General features: G+C 43.1%; 2 protein-coding genes across 3 annotated transcripts; both read left to right on the forward strand.

The window, feature by feature from the left end:
- Positions 1-10,869: 10,869 nt before the first annotated feature.
- Positions 10,870-11,737, forward strand: LOC115554315 (piggyBac transposable element-derived protein 4-like). The gene is made up of 2 exons (XM_030370994.1): positions 10,870-10,915; positions 11,196-11,737. Exons 1-2 carry the CDS (start codon positions 10,884-10,886, stop codon positions 11,635-11,637), a joined length of 474 nt encoding a protein of 157 aa, XP_030226854.1. The 5' UTR covers positions 10,870-10,883; the 3' UTR covers positions 11,638-11,737.
- Positions 11,738-12,763: 1,026 nt separating this feature from the next.
- On the forward strand, positions 12,764-16,776 carry LOC115553317 (C-type mannose receptor 2-like). 2 transcript variants are annotated; one of them, XM_030369453.1, is made up of 6 exons: positions 12,764-12,834; positions 13,054-13,101; positions 13,944-14,327; positions 14,601-14,927; positions 15,364-15,452; positions 15,755-16,776. In XM_030369453.1, the coding sequence occupies exons 1-6, from the start codon at positions 12,798-12,800 to the stop codon at positions 15,857-15,859; spliced, it is 990 nt and encodes a 329-aa protein (XP_030225313.1). In that variant the 5' UTR covers positions 12,764-12,797; the 3' UTR covers positions 15,860-16,776. The 2 variants fall into 2 exon arrangements, with proteins under 2 accessions (XP_030225313.1, XP_030225314.1); XM_030369454.1 differs by having other exon boundaries at positions 15,367-15,452.
- The last annotated feature ends 4,233 nt before the right edge of the window (positions 16,777-21,009 follow it).

The raw sequence follows: 21,009 nt of genomic DNA on the forward strand, positions 1-21,009 counted from the left end.
TTAATTGTGTCATCACATACAGCTGCTTCAACATGCCTTTCTTGTTCTCCCTCATCTTGGTAATCAGAGAGCACTGTTTCTGTTTCTGAACCTGGTGCTGCACTGGACTCTGCTTTATCTATATATTCTGGGGATTCATCTCCCTCATCTTCCAAGCTGGTAGATGCCCTGGCCAGGCTGGCCCTATTGTAGGACAGAACTGAGCTGCTTCCCTGCTGTAGCTGCCTAGAATAAAATAATAATTGTTTTAATAATATCCTATTAAGGTAAATACAAGATTACTGCAAGTCTTGTAACATAGAAATAACTTATGGTTGGGACAAAATTATATAATTAAATGATATAGCCTCAGATATAGCCTCAGCCTCATTTAGTACCACCAACCCACCTTGCGTAGTTAAAATAAAAGCTTTTAAGCTTTTAAATAACAGCTTTTAAGATATTTCAATAAAATAGGAGGAACAGTTCAACATTGAAATCTGAGCTTTAAAAGGCCCTGAACAGATAACATGACTCTTGTCTTTCATCTTGATCTTCCTCCTTGCTGCTGGTGGATGCTTTCATCCAGGAGAGCAGAGAGCTTCTCCCATGGGCTGCCTGCTGTAGCTCCCTTTCTTTTTCCTCTTTTAACCTCTCCTTTCTAGGCATTATACTGCAATTGGTAAATGAAAAGGGACCAACCATATGAATAAGACTGCTTGGTTACATTACAACAAGGCACAAGGCTACTTTTCCTGCAGGCTATTGGGAATAGCCTGTTTGTCATTTAGCAAACAAATGACAGCAAGTATGTAGCCTAATGTAAACCTACACAACACAGAAATATTCAGCATACTGATTCACATGCTGTACCAATGACAAACTCTACCGACATTAGTTGTGTGGTGGTCATCACGTCATATCTATTATTGATTTGGGCTAGCTTGTTAAGCAGGTCAGTCGGCTAATTTATGCTCAGCTGTGTGGCGCTGCATGAGAGAGGCTACTTCACAACAGAGACACATAAATGCAAGTTATAGCTTGGCAACTGAGGCTTAGGGGGCAAACAATACACTCTAGACTCAATTCATTTATGTGTTACCTTGCTGGTTGGGCAGGGCAGGGGAGTAGGTGTGGGGGGCGGGTCATATTTATTGGGGCATTATTATCACACGTTTAGAATCGTCGACAATTCATAGATGATAATGTCGGCATGGGCCACATACAGATACATACTGTAAAAAACAACAACAACGAACATTCAGATTTTTTTTGTTTTTTCAAAAGGGCACTTCATTGGGCCAGGGGGCACCACCTTGGGTCTACCTGTGCACGCCACTGGTGGCTGTGTTGGCTATATTGGCACCTAATATGAAATTTGTGTGCATGTCTGAGTGTTCGGGGGTTGGCCGTTGGTGGAGTTCATTACTGAAGGCCCTGACTTAAACCCCACAGTACGCTACTGATGCTGCTACAGTAATTCAGTCTAGAGGTTATGAAGGCATGAATTAGTTTTTCTGCAGTAGAGGGGGAGGGAGTGGGTCGAAGGCGAGTAATGTTTCGAAGGTGGAAGAAAGATATTTTGGTGATGTTCTCGATGTGAGATTTGAAGGAGAGAGTGGGATCCAGGATGACTCCAAGGTTTCGGACCTAGGGCGAGGGAGTGATCATCTGTGTCCATCCGTGAGTGTGTGTCCATCAATGCAGAGTAAGAAGTCTTGGGAGAAGGGGAGGCGGGATTTGGGGCCAATGAAGATGATTTCCGATTTATTGAAGTTGAGCTTGAGGAAATTGTTGTTCATCAAGGTTTTTTATTTCAGGGTTGTCGGAGTCCAGGCCGGGCTTTCTGAGGATTGGTTTGATGGCAGCAAGCTGAACGAAGGGGGTACAATATCAGAGGTGAGGGAGGAGTTTAGAATGTCAGTGATGAGTGGAGTACGATTAGGGAGACAGGCTTTGACAAGGGTAGAGGGGATGGGATCCAAGGGGCAGGTGGAAGGTTTAATGCCAGATAGCATTTTGGAGAGGTCAGATTTTGTTATGGGTGAGAAGGAGGAAAAACATTGGTCTGCAAGAAGGGGGTGTGAGGGTTCCAGGTCGGGGGAGCTGGGAGGGAGGTGGTTAGCTGGCTGAGTATGTTTAACATTTATGAGTGAAAAAATGATAAGAATTTATTGCATTTTCCGGGGTGAGAAGTGTGGGGTATTGTCCATTGGTTTTAGGAGTTTGTTCATGGTGGAAAACTGAGTGCGGGGGTTTGAGGAGCCAGAGTGAATGATCTTGGAGAAGAAGGTGGAGTGGACTTCATGGAGTGCAGTCTTGTACAGCTGAATGTGCTCTTTGTATGCCGGGTTGTTTATAGTGAGTCCAGTTTCTTTGTGAAGGCGATCCAGTTGTATGCGTTGTTTCTTCAGTTAGTGGGAATTTGACAATTTTTTACCGTTTTTATTTTGACCGTTTTTATCGGGGCCAGCTGGTTGAGGCTGGTGGACAGAGTGTGGTTATAGAGGTTGACAAGACCGTCTGAGTTGGGTTTTCAGGGATGGTGGAGTCAGCAAGAATGTTGGATATACATGTGGAGAGGGAGATTGGGCAGATGGATTTGATATGGTTTGGGGGGTGGGATTGTTGATCTCTATAATGATAGCGGGGTGGTCAGAGATGGTGAGGTAGATGTGTGAGAGTTATTCTATATCTATATGGATGCTGATGGATCAGACCAGAGGCTTTTATTTTAAAGTTTGTGCAGAGAAAGTGGTTTCCGGGCGTCCATATATAGTTTCTTGTGCTATGTCAGATGCACCTTGGACCGGCTAGATTTATTTTATTATCTTGAACTGTAAGCAGACATAACTACATTGAATTCTGTTCTTGTTTGTGCTTATTGATTTAAAAGTATATTACTTATAGTACAATAAATAATATTTTACGATGAGAACAGTGTGTGCTTAAGATCTAAAGACATCCGGCCCATCTGAAGATCCTCTCCCATGTTGTGTTAGTGACAGTAGTTATTAGGTTTCGGCCCTGTCTTTGATTGTCTTTTCCTCATTTTTTCCCTTTAAGACATGCAAAACCAATGCTTTCCATAATATATGTCCTGTGTTCCAGTGTGAAACCAGGAAGTGATGCAGATCCATGCAAAGTTCAAACTAGATTAAAATAATGTAAATATTTTGTCAAACGAGTAGCTATTTCCACATGGTGAAAAGGAAGGCAAGGCAACTTTATTTATCTAGCACTTTTCATACACAAGGCAGGCTCAAAGTGCTTCACATATAAACATTGTCATACAATAAAATAAAATAATAGATAAGTAAAAGAAAACATATGCAAAGAAATGGGTAAAATAGAAAGTCAAAAAGGCATTTTAGTATTAAAATAGAAAATAAAGGCAAAGTTAAAAAAGCTTTTTAGAAAGTGCAATGTATTTAAGATTTAGCAGAAAGCTAAAGCAAACATAAAAGTCTTCAGTCTTGTTTTAAAGGTGCTCAGAGTTGGGGCAAGTCTTAAATCCTCTGGGAGTTGATTCCAGCTATTTGTTGCATAGTAACTAAATCCTGCTTTCCCATGTTTCGTGTTTACTCTGGGGATAATTAACAGATTGGTCTCAGAGGATCTTAGGGGTCCAGAAGGCTTATGTAGTGGAAGCATATCAGTTAAATATTTTGGGCCTAAACCATGTATGGATTTATAGGTTAGCAACATGATTTTAAAATCAATTCTCTGACCTACAGGAAGCCAATATAACGATTTCAGAATTGGTGTAAAATGTTCAAATTTTTTGGTCTTTGTTAGAACTCTGGGAGACCTGTAAGGAGACCATTGCAGTAATCAAGCTTACTAGTGATAAAGGCATGTACAAGTTTTGTAAGTCTTCGGTGGACATGAGCCCTCTAAGTCTTGCTACATTTTTAAGGTGATAATATGCAGATTTTGTAACTGATTTGATGTGACTGTCGAATTGTAAATCTTAATCCATGATTACCCCTAGATTTCTGGCTTTGATTGAGGTTTTCAGAGACAGAGAGTGAAGGTGTTGGGTTATTTTAAGCCTTTCCGTTTTAGAACCAAATACAATTATCTCTGTTTTGTCCTAATTTATCTCATCTCATCTCATCTCATCTTCGTCCGCTTATCCGGGGTGGGGTCGCGGGGGGAGCAGCTCAAGCAGTGGGCCCCAGACTTCCCTTTCCCGGGCCACATTGACCAGCTCTGACGGGGGGATCCCGAGGCGTTCCCAGGCCAGTGTTGAGATATAATCTCTCCACCTAGTCCTGGGTCTTCCCCAAGGTCTCCTCCCCACTGGACGTGCCTGAAACACCTCCCAAGGGAGGCGCCCTGTGGGCATCCTTACCAGATGCCCGAAACCACCTCAGCTGACTCCTTTCTAAGGAGCAGCGGCTCTAATCCGAGTTCCTCACGGATGGCTGAGCTTCTCACCCTATCCCTAAGGGAGACGCCAGCCACCCTTCTGAGAAAACTCATCTCGGCCGCTTGTACCCGCGATCTCATCCTTTCGGTCATCAGCCAACCCTCATAACCATAGGTGAGGATAGGAACAAAGATCGACCGGTAGATCGAGAGCTTTGCCTTGCGGCTCAGCTCTCTTTTCGTAACAACGGTGCGGCAAAGCGAACGCAATACCGCCCCTGCTGCTCAGATTCTCCCGCCAATCTCACGCTCCATAGTTCCCTCACTCGCGAACAAGACCCCGAGGTACTTGAACTCCTTCACCTGAGCTAAGGACTCATTTCCTACTCGGAGTAAGCAATCCACCGGTTTCCTGCTAAGAGTCATGGCCTCAGATTTAGCGGTGCAGATCCTCATCCCAGCAGCTTCACACTCGGCCACCAGCCGATCCAGTGAGTGCTGAAGGTCACAGGCCGATGATCCAATGAGGACCACATCATCCGCAAAAAGCAGTGACGAGATCCTCAGACCACCGAACTGCAACCCCTCCCCACCACGACTACGCCTCGATATCCTGTCCATGTATATCACAAACAGGATTGGTGACAAGGCGCAGCCCTGGCGGAGACCAGCACCCACTGAGAACGAAACTGACTGGCTGCCGAGGATGCAAACATAGCTCTCGCTTTGGGAGTACAGAGATTGGTAGCCCAGAGGAGAGACCCCCTTACCCCATACTGCAGCACCTCCCACAGTTTCTCCCGGGGTCCCGGTCATACGCCTTTTCCAGATCCACAAAACACATGTAGACCGGATGGGCATTCTCCCAGGCCCCCTCCAGGATCCTTGCAAGAGTGAAGAGCTGGTCCGTAGTTCCACGTCCGGGGCGAAAACCGCATTGTTCCTCTTCAATCTGAGGTTCGACGATCGGCCGAACACTCCTTTCCAGCATCTTGGAGTAGACTTTACCAGGGAGGCTGAGAAGTGTGATAATTGTGATAAGTGTAATTGGCACACACTCTCTGGTCCCCCTTTTTGAACAGGGGAACCACCACCCCGGTTTGCCACTCCTTTGGCACTGTACCCGACTCCCACGCGATGTTGAATAGGCATGTCAACCATGACAGCCCCTCAACACCCAGTCCCTTTAGCATTTCTGGCTGGATCTCATCAATCCCTGGGGCTTTGCCACTGCGGAGATGTTTGACTACCTCAGTGACCTCCACCAGGGAAATTGACGACGAAACACCATCAACTCCGAGCTCTGCCTCCAACATAGAGGGCGTGTTATTCGGATTCAGGAGTTCCTCAAAGTGTTCCTTCCAACGTCTGACGACCTCCTCAGTTGAGGTCAACAGAGTCCCATCCTTACTGTACACAGCTTGGATGGTTCCCTGTTTCCCCCTCCTGAGGTGCCGGATAGTCTTCCAGAAACACTTGTGCCGACCGAAAGTCCTTCTTCATGGCCTCTCCGAACTTCTCCCACAACCGCTGCTTAGCCTCCGACACGGCTACAGCTGCAGCCCTTCGAGCCTGTCGGTACCCTGCAACCGAGTCAGGAGTCTTCCAGGATATCATATCCCGGAAGGCCTCCTTCTTCAATCGGACGGCTTCCCTGACCACCGGTGTCCACCACGGTGTCCGAGTGTTACCGCCCCTTGAGGAGCCTAAGACCCTGAGGCCACAGCTAGCCACCGCAGCTTCAGCAATGGAGGCTTCGAACACCGCCCACTCCGGCTCAATGCCCCCAACCTCCACAGGAATGCCAGAAAAAAACCCTCCAGAACGTCTGGAGGGGGCCTCCTCCAGACGTTCCCAATTCACCAGCACTACTCGTTTGGGCTTACCAGGTCTATCCCGAAATTTCCCCAATTCCCTGATCCAACTCACCACCAGATGGTGGTCGGTTGACAGTTCCGCCCCTCTCTTAACCCGAGTGTCCAAAACATGCGGCCTCAGATCAGATGACACGATCACGAAATCGATCATCGATCTTTGGCCTAGGGCACTCTGGTACCAAGTACACATATGAGCACCCTAATGTTCGAACATGGTGTTCGTTATGGATAATCCATGACTAGCACAGAAGTCCAATAACAAACGACCGCTCGGGTTTAGATCAGAGTCCCCTACTGGAGCCCCATAAAGGACTCCATTCAGGATCTCCAAGAAGGCAGAGTACTCTGAACTGCTGTTTGGTGGATACGCACAAACAACAGTCAGAGTTTTCCCCCCTACAACCCTTAGGCGCAGGGAGGCGACCCTCTCGTCTACCGGGGTAAACTCCAACACCGCGGCACTCAGCCGGGGATTTATGAGTATCCCCACACCCGCCCGGCGCCTCACGCCCTCGGCAACTCCGGAGAAGAATAGAGTCCAACCCCTATCCAGGAGTACGGTACCAGAGCTGAGACTGTGCGTGGAGGTAAGCCCCACCAGATCTAACTGATAGCGCTCCACCTCCCTCACAAGCTCCGGTTCCTTACCCCACAGCGAGGTGACGTTTCACGTCCCCAGAGCCAGCTTCTGCCGCGCGGGTCTGGTCCGTCGAGACCCCTGACCTTCGCTGCCACCCATGTGGCTGCGCACCCGATCCCAACGGGCCTTCCCACAGATGGTGGGCCCATGGGATGAAGAAAGGGGGGGTGCCACGTAGTTTGTTCGGGCTGTGCCCGACCGGGCTCTGTGGCAAACCTGGCCACCAGGCGCTCGCCATCAAGCCCTCCGTCTGGCCCTGGCTCCAGACGGGGGCCCCGGGCTTCCTTGAACCATTCTTAGTCTGGCCCCTCACCTGAGACCACTCTGCCACGAGAGACCCTACCAGGAACACAAGGCTCCAGACAACACAGCCCTCAGGTTCACAGGGACACGCAAACCTCTCCACCACGATAAGGTGACGGTTCCAGGAGAGGTCCTCATTTAGTTGAAGGAAATTTCGGCACATCCTTTCTTTCACTTGCTCAATGCACTGGCACAGCAGATCTATGGGCCGATAGTCATTTGGTGATAGCGATACATAGATTTGCGTGTCATCAGCATAGCAATGATTATTATTTTGCATGATTTGCCGTAGTGGGAGCATGTAAATGTTGAATAAAGAGGGTCCTAAGATCGAACCTTGTGGGACTCCACATGTCACGTTGGTTGATTCTGATACAAAGTCGCCAATGGAAACAAAGTAGTAGCTATTTTGTAGGTACGACCTGAACCAATTTAAGACAGTGCCTGAAAGCCCCACCCAGTTTTCTAACCTATCCAGAAGTAATGTATGGTCTACAGCAGCGGTCCCCAACCACCGGGCCGCGGACATTCCTAACCGGGCCGTAGGTTAGTAGGCTACGACATGACTAGAAAAAAAATTAAAATTAAATAAAATTAAATTCATGCAAAATGCATGCACACTTAATAAACTCAATTTACTTTGCAATACTGTCACTCTTCTACATGCCATAAGTCTATATGTAGTTGTTAGATTGCATATAACATGTTTGCATTTTTGGCAAGGTCTTAACTTATTTTCTTAGGCATAATTGTCTGTCTGTCCCGTCCTCAACACGTATTGGCTTCAGCGGCTGCGCACGCAGCCTAAGCTCACTTCACTTGTTCAGTTCAACAGTAGTGTCACACTATGAGCTCAGCTCAACCTGACACTCCAGAGGGGAGAATGACGACTGTCTTCAAACTGGCAGATAAAGTTGCTGCATTTAAAGCCAAGCTTGATTTGTGGGGACGACAAGTGGACAGGGGAGTATTCGATATGTTCCAAACATAAGTGGGGATTTTGGGAGAGACTGAAGCAGGGCCCATTTTCTCCCAGCTGGTGCGCGATCACCTTGTTGAGCTTTCAAATGAATTCGAACGTTACTTCCCATCCTCCAAAGATCCATGGCGAACGAATGAGTGGATCCGCAACCCATTTGTCAATGTCCCGAATCACTTGTCAGTGCAGGAGGAAGATGAGATGATCGAAATAGCTAATGATGGTGGTCTTAAAAGTGTGTTTGAGCAAACCTCTCTGGCGGGTTTTTGGATCAAAACCAAAGCGGAATATCCCGAGATATTCGTTAAAGCGCTGAAAACGTTGCTTCCATTTCCCACCACGTACCTATGCAAGGCCGGGTTTTCGGCAATGACTGCAACTAAAACAAAATTGCGAAATCGATTGGACATTTCAAACACGCTAAGGGCGTCACTGTCTTCCATCACCCCCAGATGGAACCTTCTTGTTGCAGGGAAACAAGCACAGGGCTCCCACTGATTAAAATGAATTGTAGCCTATTCTGTGGCCTCACAAACGTGTGTTAAGTTCCCTTACTGACATTTTGTGTTCAGCATGTTTACACTTGATAGATGTTACTTCAAGTATAGTTCAATATATTTACGTTCATAGTTGTTCATTTTTCACTTGTTCAAGTTCACATTCTTTTTTAAGAGTTTGTTACCTTCACTGTTCATAAATAACTGGAACTAGTTATTTTAAATGAATGCATGCACAACACTATATGAAAATATCAACAAATTGGCAACTTCTGCACAACAGAACCCCGCCGGTCCGTGAAATCTTTTGGAGAATCAAACCGGTCCTTGGTGCTGAAATGGTTGGGGACCCCTGGTCTACAGTGTCGAATGCAGCCCTGAGGTCAAGTAGCAAGACGGATGTCGTTTACAACTTTAATAAGGGCGGTCTCAGTGCTGTGCAGGGGTCGAAATCGTGATTAGAAGGTGTCATAGCAACCAGTTGATGCCAGGAAGTGATTAAGTTGCTGGAGGACAACTTTCTCAAGGATTTTACTTAGGGGTAGATTTGATATTGGTCTGTAGTTGTTAATAATAGAGGCATCTAGGCTCTGCTGGCGCTGGATGCTGCGTAGCGCAGCATAGGAACTAGTTATACAGCGCAGCATTTTGTACACGTGCTGTTTTCATGACGAATGCAGGATATAACTCACTCTGGTTGGTTAAAAATACACATGGGGTGGGTCTTAAGGCTTTGGTAAAGATCAGGAGACCACCAAAACGAACTTTGGTTGGCTAAAAATCCCGTCAATCAATGCCACGCGATATTCTATGTTTGTTTTTAGCGACGCGTCTAGCTGGCGACCGAGAAGCAGCAATGAACATGGAGGATTTTGATAGCGATGGCAGTGATATTGTCATAGAATTCAAGGGATTTGAGTATGAGAATGAGGACGAGAATGATTTTGTGCCGGTTGATCCACTGGATCGGGCACAGAAGTGGGAATGTTTGGACACCGAAGGAGAGGAGGAGGATGACTTTCGGGGATTCCAGGTGGACTGGAGAACCGGCAATTACCAGCCTCGGAAAACAAAGACATTCTCTCGCACACCGGGGGTGAAACAACCGATCCCCTTGGATGCTAGCCCACTCGATGTGTTTTCCAGGATCTTTACCGATCAGCTGTGGGACACGTTATTGACCGAAACGAATCGGTACGCGCAACAGGTACGAGCTCAGACCCCCACGACCTCAAGTGGACCCCGGTCCCGAAAACAGAAATGAAAACATTCCTCGGGCTGTGTCTTTGCTTTGGAATTTTAAAGCTACCAGCACGCCGCGATTACTGGAGGCAAACTAAAGCCTGCCACACACATAAAGATAATCGGGCTGATTTTGCCCCGATTTTCCCCCTTCCGATCACGGACAGACATCGCCCGATTATCTTAAGCTCTTAAGATTATTTTATAAGATTCTCTTGTAGTGTGTGGTGTGTTAAGAGTGAAATTCGGCCGACAATCGGCTCCGAAATCAGTCGGCGCCGATAATCGTAAGTATTAAACATGTTCAATATTTACGATTATCGGCGGAGAACGTTGTGGTGTCAAATCGTCTTGTGTGGGGGGGAAGCCGACAATCGGGAGTCTCCAACGTGACGTAATATTATATTTAACCAATAAAGAGCGAGCTGACTGAACACGGAATTATAACGAGCTATCTCCATGGCTACGATATCCCTGAATACCACCAATATGGCGAAGACAGTTAAAGTTAGATGGACCTCCGATATGGAGGATAAACTTGTCGAACATTGGCAAACACACGAGTGTTTGTACAATATTTGCTTTGGGATTTTTCAGTTAGGATTAATCCCAAAACCACCATCATGCAGTCGGTATCCAGCTGGTCCTCCATGAGTTTACACCGGTTTACACTCGCTCTTCTTCACTTCTTCTTGTAGTTAGTTCAATGACTATTTTTGGTGTGACTGCCCCCACAGGTCAGTCAGAGTACTACGTCAGATCACGTTTGTTCACGCGAGATTTCTTGCTTGAGGGACAAGATTCTAGTGCGTCTGAAGACAAATCTTTATGTGTGTGGTGTGCTGTGTTTGGAATATCGCAGGACACCACACACAATACGATCAAAACTGTTAATGTAATGTTTATGTGTGGGGTCTCTCACAGATAAAAAATCGGTTGAGATTTATAAAATCTTTATGTGTGTGGCAGGCTTAAGTGGCTCTACCAAACAAATGTCAAGGGACCGTTTCGACATGATCTGGAGGTAAATATGTTTTCTTTTCTTGTGCTCTCTTCCGAGTTCCATTCTCTTCTCTTAGAAAACGGAATGGCCAGTAATGATAGTGGTGCTATAGCAATTACTAATGGTGATGATGTTTGATATTGAATAAATACAATGATGTTAGTTATAAATACAATAATGGAATAATGAATAAATAGTTATACAATTATGAATATAAATACTATAAATAACATAATACAAATAAACACAATGATGGAAATAAATGTCAGGCTCAAATTCTTTGTCATATATGCATTTTCAGATATCTCCATCTAGAAGATAACTTGGACCCTGCCTTGGATAAATCCGATAAGCTGTGGAAGATCCAGCGGTTCATGGACCTCCTCTTGCGTCAGTTCCAGGCCCTCTATGAGGTCAATGGGTTTGTGAGCGTGGATGAGTCCATGGTAAAATACAAGGGACGCCTTGCCTTCCGGCAGTACCTCCCCATGAAGCCGGTGAAGTGGGGGATAAAGGTGTGGGTCATGGCAGAGAGCAATACAGGCTACGTAAACAATTTTCAAGTTTACACAGGGGCCATTGCAGGCAAGACCGAGACAGGCCTGGCTTACCGGATTGTGTCATACCTGGCTAAACCGTATTTTGGGTCAAACTTGTGTGTTTACATGGACAACTTTTACACCAGCGCGAAGTTGTTGCTGGATCTGCAGGTCAGGGGTGTGCCTTTACAATGCTTTGGTTAAAATGTTATTTGTTGTATTTTATATCATTGATTTATACTGTTTTTTCTTCTTAATCTTGTTTTGAGAATGTTTTTAAAATGTTGCTGTTATGGTTGTGCTCAGGGAGCTTGTTTTAATAAAACCTGTAGTTCTTACCTTTTAAAATGCTTTTTATTTCATGTTTCTAGGTGCTCCAGAGGCTTAGATATTAAGGTTTATGTAGACGTTGACAATTCTTACTATTTTCTCAGAAAAACCTCAGGAAATGAGGTTCTTTTTCCTAGAATAGCATAGGATTTTAGCAGGCGTTTTTAGCAGGCGTTTTAGGCATAAATGGGTTAAAAGGGGTTTAATAACTGCAGTTTTCAAAGCTTTTGGGAAATTGCCTGACTGGAGAGAGTTGTTAACTATCTGCAATATGCCTACTGCTAGGCAGTCGAAAACATTCTTAAAGAGGTTGGTAGGTAAAGTATCAAGGTAACAGGTGGATGGCTTTAGTTGTGTCACAGTTTCCACAAGATATTGAGAGTCTATAACATTAAAGCATGCCATCCTTGCCACGTTACTTTCGCCTGAACAGGGTGGTAGTCCAACATTTTTGTTAGACTACCACCAAATATAATGGACATGCATAGGCAATATTTAAAATCTACCAAATTGCAGTCCCCCACCAGAAAAGGATTTGGAAAACAATGAAATGCTCAGGTTTTATGGAAATAAATATCCATAAATAATGATACAATTAAGTTGAATTCATGATAGAAATAAGTAACAATTGTTATTGCCACCTTTGAAAAGTAATTTATCCCCTTAACATTAATTTGATAAAATTACAATATATTTACAATATAGATGAACTTTTCATCAATCCTATTAGATATTGACAGACAGATGTAAAAAAGTATCTTTGCAGGGGCGAGGAAGACATCTGTCTTATATTTACTCTAGATATGGTTACCCTTATGTTAAACTCTTCTTGGGTGTTTGAGAAAACATAGGTGACGTAGTAGCACGCAACCTCTCTTTATCCTCTCTTTATCTGATGTATCCGTATACAAACTGTTAAGCACTATTTAAATATTCAAATAAAAAGCGGTAGTGACCTCATTCGTTTTTTACATAACAAGGTGGGTAAAGACAGATACTTAAGCTGAGCAATCCTCATCAACTATTTAGCAACAATGACCACTGCAGACTGGAACCTTGGATTCTTACCATGTAAGTATAAACAATCCCATACTGAACATTATCACACACGGAAGACATGTTAATTGAATTACAGGGTAACTTAGATACAAACTGATCATGTCCAAAATTATAAAATTATAAGTGGTATTTCCCATTGTATCTTGTATCAATCCATTGAAAAATGATCGGTTTCATGGCTTTGTCAATAATCTAAATCTAATTTGCATTTTTCTGGATAACATTTTGCAGTAAAACCAAGTATGGACACCAGGGTGCTTATTTGCCTCCTCTTCTCAGGTATGGGGGAGAGACAAATCTTTTGTTTAAGAAGGCTACTTTATATGCACTTTATAATAGGCCTATTTGATAATTGGAAAGTTATAATAACCCTAACCCTAATATTCAATACCTGATGTTACACCATGACCAGTGAAAATTCTAGTGGTGAGAGGTGTGCTTTATATTTAGATAACAGCACGACTAGAGTCTCATAACAATTCTGAACATACATGAAACATTTAGTCAACTCACATCAGGTTGCCAGTGTTTTGTGAGCTAAAATAACTATTAACTCACAGCACCCTAGCAGTTAGCAAAACAAGAAATAAAAACAATAACAATTAGCCACAAAAGTTAGGTTACTACTCTGGTACTGCCATCCTCACATCTGCTGGTCCACTGACCACCGTGATTGTAGCTTAAAATGCGTGGGGAATATGCGGGGGAATATGCGGACACAGTTGCCAAGTATTATTTTCGGGAATATCAGCCCGCCCAGCCCGGCTGACAAACAAATTGTGTAGATATATTCCAGATTTATTCAGTTGGGAAAGATTAAGTAGTCTGTAAATGAGTCTGGTTGACGGGACTCGAAAGGAACCGAGGTCAATACTAAAACCATCTCTGTTTATCGGCCAAATCAGGTAACATCTGCATTCAATATGAATCTCTGGTTAACTGATCAATTTAAGGCGTTAGTCAGCGTCTGCTCGATAAGATGGTAGGTTTAAAGTGTTTGCAGTATTTCTCTGTTTGTGTTTGCAGGAATTCATCAATTAATTGATTTTCAATTGAATAATGAAAGGTTTTATGCTTTTTGTTTGATAACCTAATTATACACACACTTCCATCCATCAAAGGTGTATGCTTCACCAGCGCTGGACTCAATAAATACGTTTTAGTTGAAGAGGATAAGACCTGGTATGAGGCTCAGGAGTACTGCAGGAGCAGAATTGGTGACCTGGCCACTGTCACAAACATGGAGGACCTAAACTTGCTGTCAAATATGACAGCAGGTGCAGAGTCATGGATAGGATTGAATGATTTCAACAGGAAGACCATGGACTTGTACCCAAACTCGTGGAGATGGTCCAACCAGACTAGGAGCCGGTCAGGTTATATGAATTTTGTATCTGATCAGCCTGACTATTGGTTAGGCAAAGAGGAATGTGTGACGACTGGGACTAATGGTACCTGGAATGATGACAGGTGTTCTACTTTGTATCCCTTTGTTTGTTTTTCTGGTAAGAATAAAACAAAACCCACACACGTGCATACACTACACAGCCACCGAGGTATACAAACGTACAGGAGCACTACACCATGCTTTGTTCTTCTATCGTTGACAGAGATTATAACATGAACATATACATCATCTTGTATATTAAGATGAAAAACATGCATAAATTGGCATGTTTTACGAATAGCTTCAAGCAGCCCACAGAGAGACAAACACTATAAAATGTTGTTTTCATGCCATGCCTGTTAATGCTGAACACAATTTTTTTCTGCTCTAGGATCATCAAATAATAAAGCCTACCATCTTATCGAGCAGACGCTGTCATGGGAGTCAGCTAAGAGTTACTGCCGTACTAATTACATTGACCTCGCCATGATAGAGAATGAAGAAGAGAACCAAAAGGTTTTGTCCATTATCACTACCTATGTTTGGATCGGTCTTTACAGAGTTCCCTGGACGTTTTCCGATGGGACCAACAGCTCCTTCAGACACTGGTGGAGCTATGAGCCCAATAATGTTAACAATAATCAGTTATGTGTCGGGCTGTATGACGGTGGATTTAGCGACATGGAATGCACTACAACGTTCCCATTTATCTGCTCAGGTAAATTAAATATTCATATGGCTTCATTTCGGCAGCCTACATTCTGATCATTTTAAGTTTTATGTTGGTAACTGTGGCATGCGTTTATTATGGTTACTAAGATTTAGTGGGTTTTTGGTCAGAGTAAGCATTTTGGGAAAACGAATGCAACATGGTAATAATAACCACCAGAAAAAGTAGGAACACAAAGGCAGGTTCCAAATAATTTGCATATCGGGCCGTTAAAGGTCACTGTTATTGATTGATAATGAACAATGCCAATGTATCAGCACGTTAACAGATATTGGTTAAACATCATAAGAGTGCTGCCAAGTCATCCTAGTGTCATTCTTGACACGTTCTAGGGTGTGATTCATTGGGCAAAGGGGAGATTTTCCTAAGAAATGAAGGTGTTTCCAGTCAAAAGTTTGATATCTTCCCTGTGTTCCGGCTAAAGTAGGTCAGAAATACAGCAGAATAAAGATAATGATTGAGTCTAACTTGGACCTGACAAACCAAAACACTAAGGATAACATCCTTCTACAAGTAAGACGTCTGACATCATTCTTTTAAAGCTGTATTCAAAATGCTAACTACAGATAAAGCATAACCAAACCAGTAACTTGTTATTGCAGTTGCTCTTTCCTTAATGATTTCATTAAGATTCCCATATGACAACCTTAAGAATGTATTGTTGCAAAAAGAAACAGGATGAAATACACTAGTGCCATGTTTATAATGAACAGTTTTAGCAGGTTTACCTTTAAAGGTCTCTCTGTTATTGATGTTAAACTGAAGTCAAAGAAGACTGTAAGAGGAACATATGCTCTCCCTGTTCCTCTCCTCAGCTGTCTGCATCTCTGACCAGAGCCGGGAGGACTGACTTCAACCTGAGCTGGAGCGCTCCACCAGAAAAACTAGATCCAGCAGGCTTGAATGATGACAACCAATGATGAGCCAGTGGTTAAGTGGATCCACCCCCTATATTTAGGCACCTGTACACACAATTGTAATTTGACCATCAATTCAGGAAGCACCCATCATGTATGTCTGGCTGTGATGGAGAGAAACCCATGGTCAAGTTGCAAGTATGTTTTTTTTCACAATCAACTTTTTTTTCTTGTCAAAGTAAGTTTTTAATATAGCAGTTATAATGACAGCTATGTCAAAGCAATTTTATCCATGCGTACAAATATATATTATAAATGTTGGTGATTTGCCAAGGTATAAAGCCATGGGAATAATTTAGCTAAAGATTGGCCTGAATTGTTAAAACTAGGCAGTTTCCAAAATTGTGGGTGTGGGACAACGTAAGCCACATGCTGTGGGCAAAGTTGAGTCGTTCAACTTACCCCACCACAATGCACTGAAGTTAAGTTACGTCTCTAAAGTATAAAGCGGTAATCTAATGTAGTATCACACAACTGACTTGGTTTTTCATATTTAAAAATGGTAGAAATTATGCCAAGAAAGAGAGAAAGGAGCTGGAGAGAGCAGCGCATATTATGAAACATATTGTTTAATATAGGAGGAGTTGAAGTTAAGATAAAAGAGGATGTTTTCTTGCTGTATGTCAGGTGTTCAATGTACCAGTTCCATTTATCGTCATTTGTTGAACCTTTAGTAGACCTTACCTTGTTGAATTCTTTTCTTGTTTGTGCTCATGATTTAAGAGTTTATTCCTTACGTTAAAACAAGTAATACTTTACTATAAGAACAATGTGTGTTGAAGATCTGAAGACATGGCCCATCGCAAGATCATCTCCAATGTTAAACTTAGAGTAGTTATATCAATATATATTGTCTCTGTTATATATAGTATATATTTAAAGTATATGCATATAACAAATAAATGTGAAACACCCACATGTGCTCCTAAAAGTTTTAAGCATTGTCTTTGCTTTTCTTCTACCAATTGTTAAGTTCTCCTTTAAACATGCAAGCAATGTTTGGGGGTGAGCGTGGATGATGGCTGTCATCTAGGAGAACTCTACCCGATTGTGTGTAGATATGGTTGGTTACACACACACACACACACACACACACACACACACACACACACACACACACACACACACACACACACACACACACACACGTACACACACACACACACAATGCTTTCCATAATATATTTCATACATACAAGATACAAATAAGCTATGCAGATCCATGCAAAATTCTAACTAGATTAAAATATTGAAAATGTCAAATGTTTTGATAAACCAATAGCTATTTCCAAATGGTGAAGAGGAATATATAATGGCCTTGCTGCTTATACAAATTGACACAAAGTGCATGGTGATAATTGTTTGTGACTTAGTCGCTTTTATAAGATATACCTTAGCAAAATTGCAAATCTACCAAATTGCATTCCCCAACAGAACATGATTTTAAAAACATTGACATTTTTAGATTTAATCTAAACATATATGCATAAATAATAATTCCATTAGGTTGAATTCATGCTCAAAATTAGATACAATTGTCTTGGCCACCTCTGAAAATGTAATGACCCCCTTAATAATGCGCAGATCAATTAAAAATAAATTTACCACAGATTAACCTGTTAATACAGCATTGATTTATTAGTGAACTGTACTGTTATCATACATAAATGTCAATACAAATTCACTAACTTCAAAAACGCACAATCTTGCAAAATCTTGCGCAACTTGCGACAATGTTTATGAAGGAAAAGGGCCATATAGGGGAATTATGAACTGCTGCCCCAAGAATTGTATAGTTTTTATGTAGAGAACCCTTTGATTTACCTACGATGTCACCGTTGTGCCCTGCACTCATGAATACCTGGAAGGACCAGACGGGCCAAAAGGCGCAAGTAGATCCGTTCCTTTACTTTGACCTGGCCATCAGCTTGACCACCCTCCCGACAGGCCAATGAGCGTGCGGCAGTTGAGGGTCAACTATCATCAACACAGTTTCCTGGGCCAGGTTTTTGTTGGGTCTCTTCCACTACAGGCGCACTTGAAAGGTTGGCAGATAACGGCGAATTAACTAGAAGTGACTAGACTAGAAGTGGTCAGCCCCCATTTGGCTGTGGCGCCTGTGCCGAGTTGGGTCTGTCTGCGTCCTGCAAGACGGAGGCGTAACTTGTAGCAGGAGGCGTAACTTGTAGTCGGAGGCGTAACTTGTAGTCGGAGGCGTGTCTAGTACTTTTCTAAATCGCGGAAGTGATCTGTAGCAGCGGTGCGCAGGTACATAAATGGCCGCAACTCAGACCTCAAATATTAGGCCTCAAATTTACTTACCGTCATGAATATCGGAAGACCCGACTTCAATGAAGATCTCGTGTGAACCGTGATTTACAACGCTTTTTGTTTACCGCGAAAATAGAAAGATCTCGCGTGGACCGCGATTTAGAAAAGAACAAGTTACGCCTCCTAGTACAAGTTACGCCTCCTACTACAAGTTACGCCTCCGTCTTGCAGGACGCAGACAGATACTATTGCCTGTGCCGCTTCACCACCTATAGGGCCGTTTTTAAAGAGTGTATTTTGAGCTTCCAGGTGCGACAATAATGGGGAGCGTTGGTAGGGATTGAGTTTGAAGGTGATCTGGTGTGCTGCCAGATGCTCCTGTAGCTGGATCCATGGTGGAGAAAACTTTCTTCAGCTCCTGTTACACACCTCGGAAATGTGTTCCCTGATCTGACAGGATCTCGGAAGGGGTTCGTCTGAGTGATAAAAAACTTCTCAGTGGCAGGAGAAATGCATCTGCATCCAGACTGTTCAGGAGATCCAGGTAGACACACCGTGCGAAGGCATTTATATCAACCCCCAACGATTCTCAACTTTTTTTTCCATTAAATTGTCAACAATTTGACGTCAACAATTTGACGAGGTATAGAATCCAAAAAAAACTCCGGTTGAGAAGAATGGAGGTTAAGGGTTAAGGGTTTTAACGCTTCTGTAGTAAACTATTCTGACAGCAAGTGGGATTTAGGTAAAGTTATTCTAGAAGCGTGCAGAGTACAATATTGTAGCAGTGCATGTAGTTTGTTGGGTAATACTCCAGTTAAAAGCCAGTTAAGCTGAACAGTACATAGGTCAAAACTCAAAGTGAAATTTGTCATTTTATTGAACCAGCCGATCTACAGCATTAAGTTTCCTACCAGAAAACCCTTTTAGACTTTTTTTGCTCTTTTCTTCAACATGGCTGTTAATAAATAGCCATTCCTTTCCCAGTGTACGGTCCATATGCAGGCTCTTCCTGACCCTGCAGCTAGACGTTCTGATCAGAGGCACTGGGAAAGGCCTGCTCCTGCTGCCCCTCTCGGGGGATGGCAGCATAGTCATAGAGGTAATGGTTCTCCTGCCATCTCTGCAGTCATCTCTGCCATGGTCAAAACTGCTGGAGTGCCTGTTGCTTCCCGGAGGGTACCGGCCAGTGAGAAACATAGGGACTTCTGGTCAGAAGCCACCAGCTTCTTCTATAGCAGTAAAACATCATTTTTAATGTAGAGTCAGTAAAACAGGAAAGTATGGGAGAGAGGGAAGACATGCATGATGCAGCAAAGGACCACTAACATGAATCAAACCCCCGTCGCTGAAGTAAGGACTGGGCTTTAATGGTATGCGCTCTACCCAGTGAACCACCGCACTGCCCCCTACAGCATTTATCCTTAATGAAATGATGAAAATGTTCCCAAATGTGTCAACCCTTTGTCCCAGAGATTTGTTCATTAGGCACAACAATGGAAACGTGTACACACTTTTCACTTTTTCTGCAAACGACGCCGAAGGGTACCTTTCCCTCAACGAAAATCCACTTCCACCATTGTGTAAGTGTGGTTCAGGTTCCAGACAATATTAAAATATTGATGGTATAAAAACGATGTTAAAAATAAGCTATATATACTAGATCGTCTCATTTCCTTGTTACACGCTTTAATTTAATTACATTTAAATTATGACCATGGAGCCTTTATTTTCTTGCCGTTATCATTACATCCTCCTCGTTATATCGATATAAATTCTCCAAACACAGTGGAAAAGAGAGAGAGGGAGCCATAGAGAGGGACACTGATGCAATGCGGAGCCAAGTAACTGATGAACTTAAGAGGGCCTCTCCATATATAATGAATATATTGTATATATATATATATATATATATATATATATATATATAAATATATATTATATATATATATACATATGTATATTCTGAGAAACGCTCCAATCCAAAATGCATGGGTTTACATTTCGTTCAGTGCAGTACGAATACGAGTTTAATTTCCGTGAGCGTGAGAACGAAAGGTTTTTGAGGAGGTCTGCTTTAGAAATCGGAAATATTGAAATATATATAACTAGAGGGTGCACCATCTGCACACACCCCTTCTGAAACCTCTCCCACTCTCTTTTGCCGCGTTTCCACTGAAGGGTGCGGAACGGATCGGTTCGCAAAGGTGCGGTAGGGAGGGGGCGGTATAGCCCAGCTCAGTTCCGAGGTTGCGTTTCCACCGCCGACAGTACAAGGTAGGTCGGATGTCTATCTGCACTATCTGCGCACACCCCTTCTGAAGCCTCTCTCTCTTTCTCGTTTCGTGGAGCACGTTAATTGTCTGAGAAACGGGCGTTCTGTGGAGCACGTTCGTTTCAGTTTTTGAGGTCTCCTTAAAAAAAATCGGAAATATTGACATATATATAACTAGAGGGTGCACTGTACTGTCTGTGCACACTCTCGTCTGAAAAACGCTCCCCTTCAAAAATGCATTGGTTTACATTTTGTTCTGTGTAGCACGAAAACATCTGAGAAACGCTCCCATTCAGAATCCATTGGTTTACATTTCGTTCTGCGTAGCCCGAAAAAGGTCAGACAATCGTGCTCTGGGACACGAGTCAATAGATTAACGTTTGTGCACGTGAGCACGAAATCACTGATACCGATTAGTTTATTTTGCATTCATGCAAAATAATTACTGCATTAATTTTTTGTCTTGTAATTCTATCAGTCACAAGAACTTGTGCACCTTTTAAGCGCTCTGTACTGATATGCATGGATTGGATCAAGATGTTCAACCTAACTCATGGAATGTATTGGGTAAGGGATGAGAGTAGGCTCATTTCTGAACTTACCTCCC

Source organism: Gadus morhua, chromosome 11, assembly GCF_902167405.1.
Source record: "Gadus morhua chromosome 11, gadMor3.0, whole genome shotgun sequence".
In the NCBI taxonomy this organism is placed as follows: domain Eukaryota; kingdom Metazoa; phylum Chordata; class Actinopteri; order Gadiformes; family Gadidae; genus Gadus; species Gadus morhua.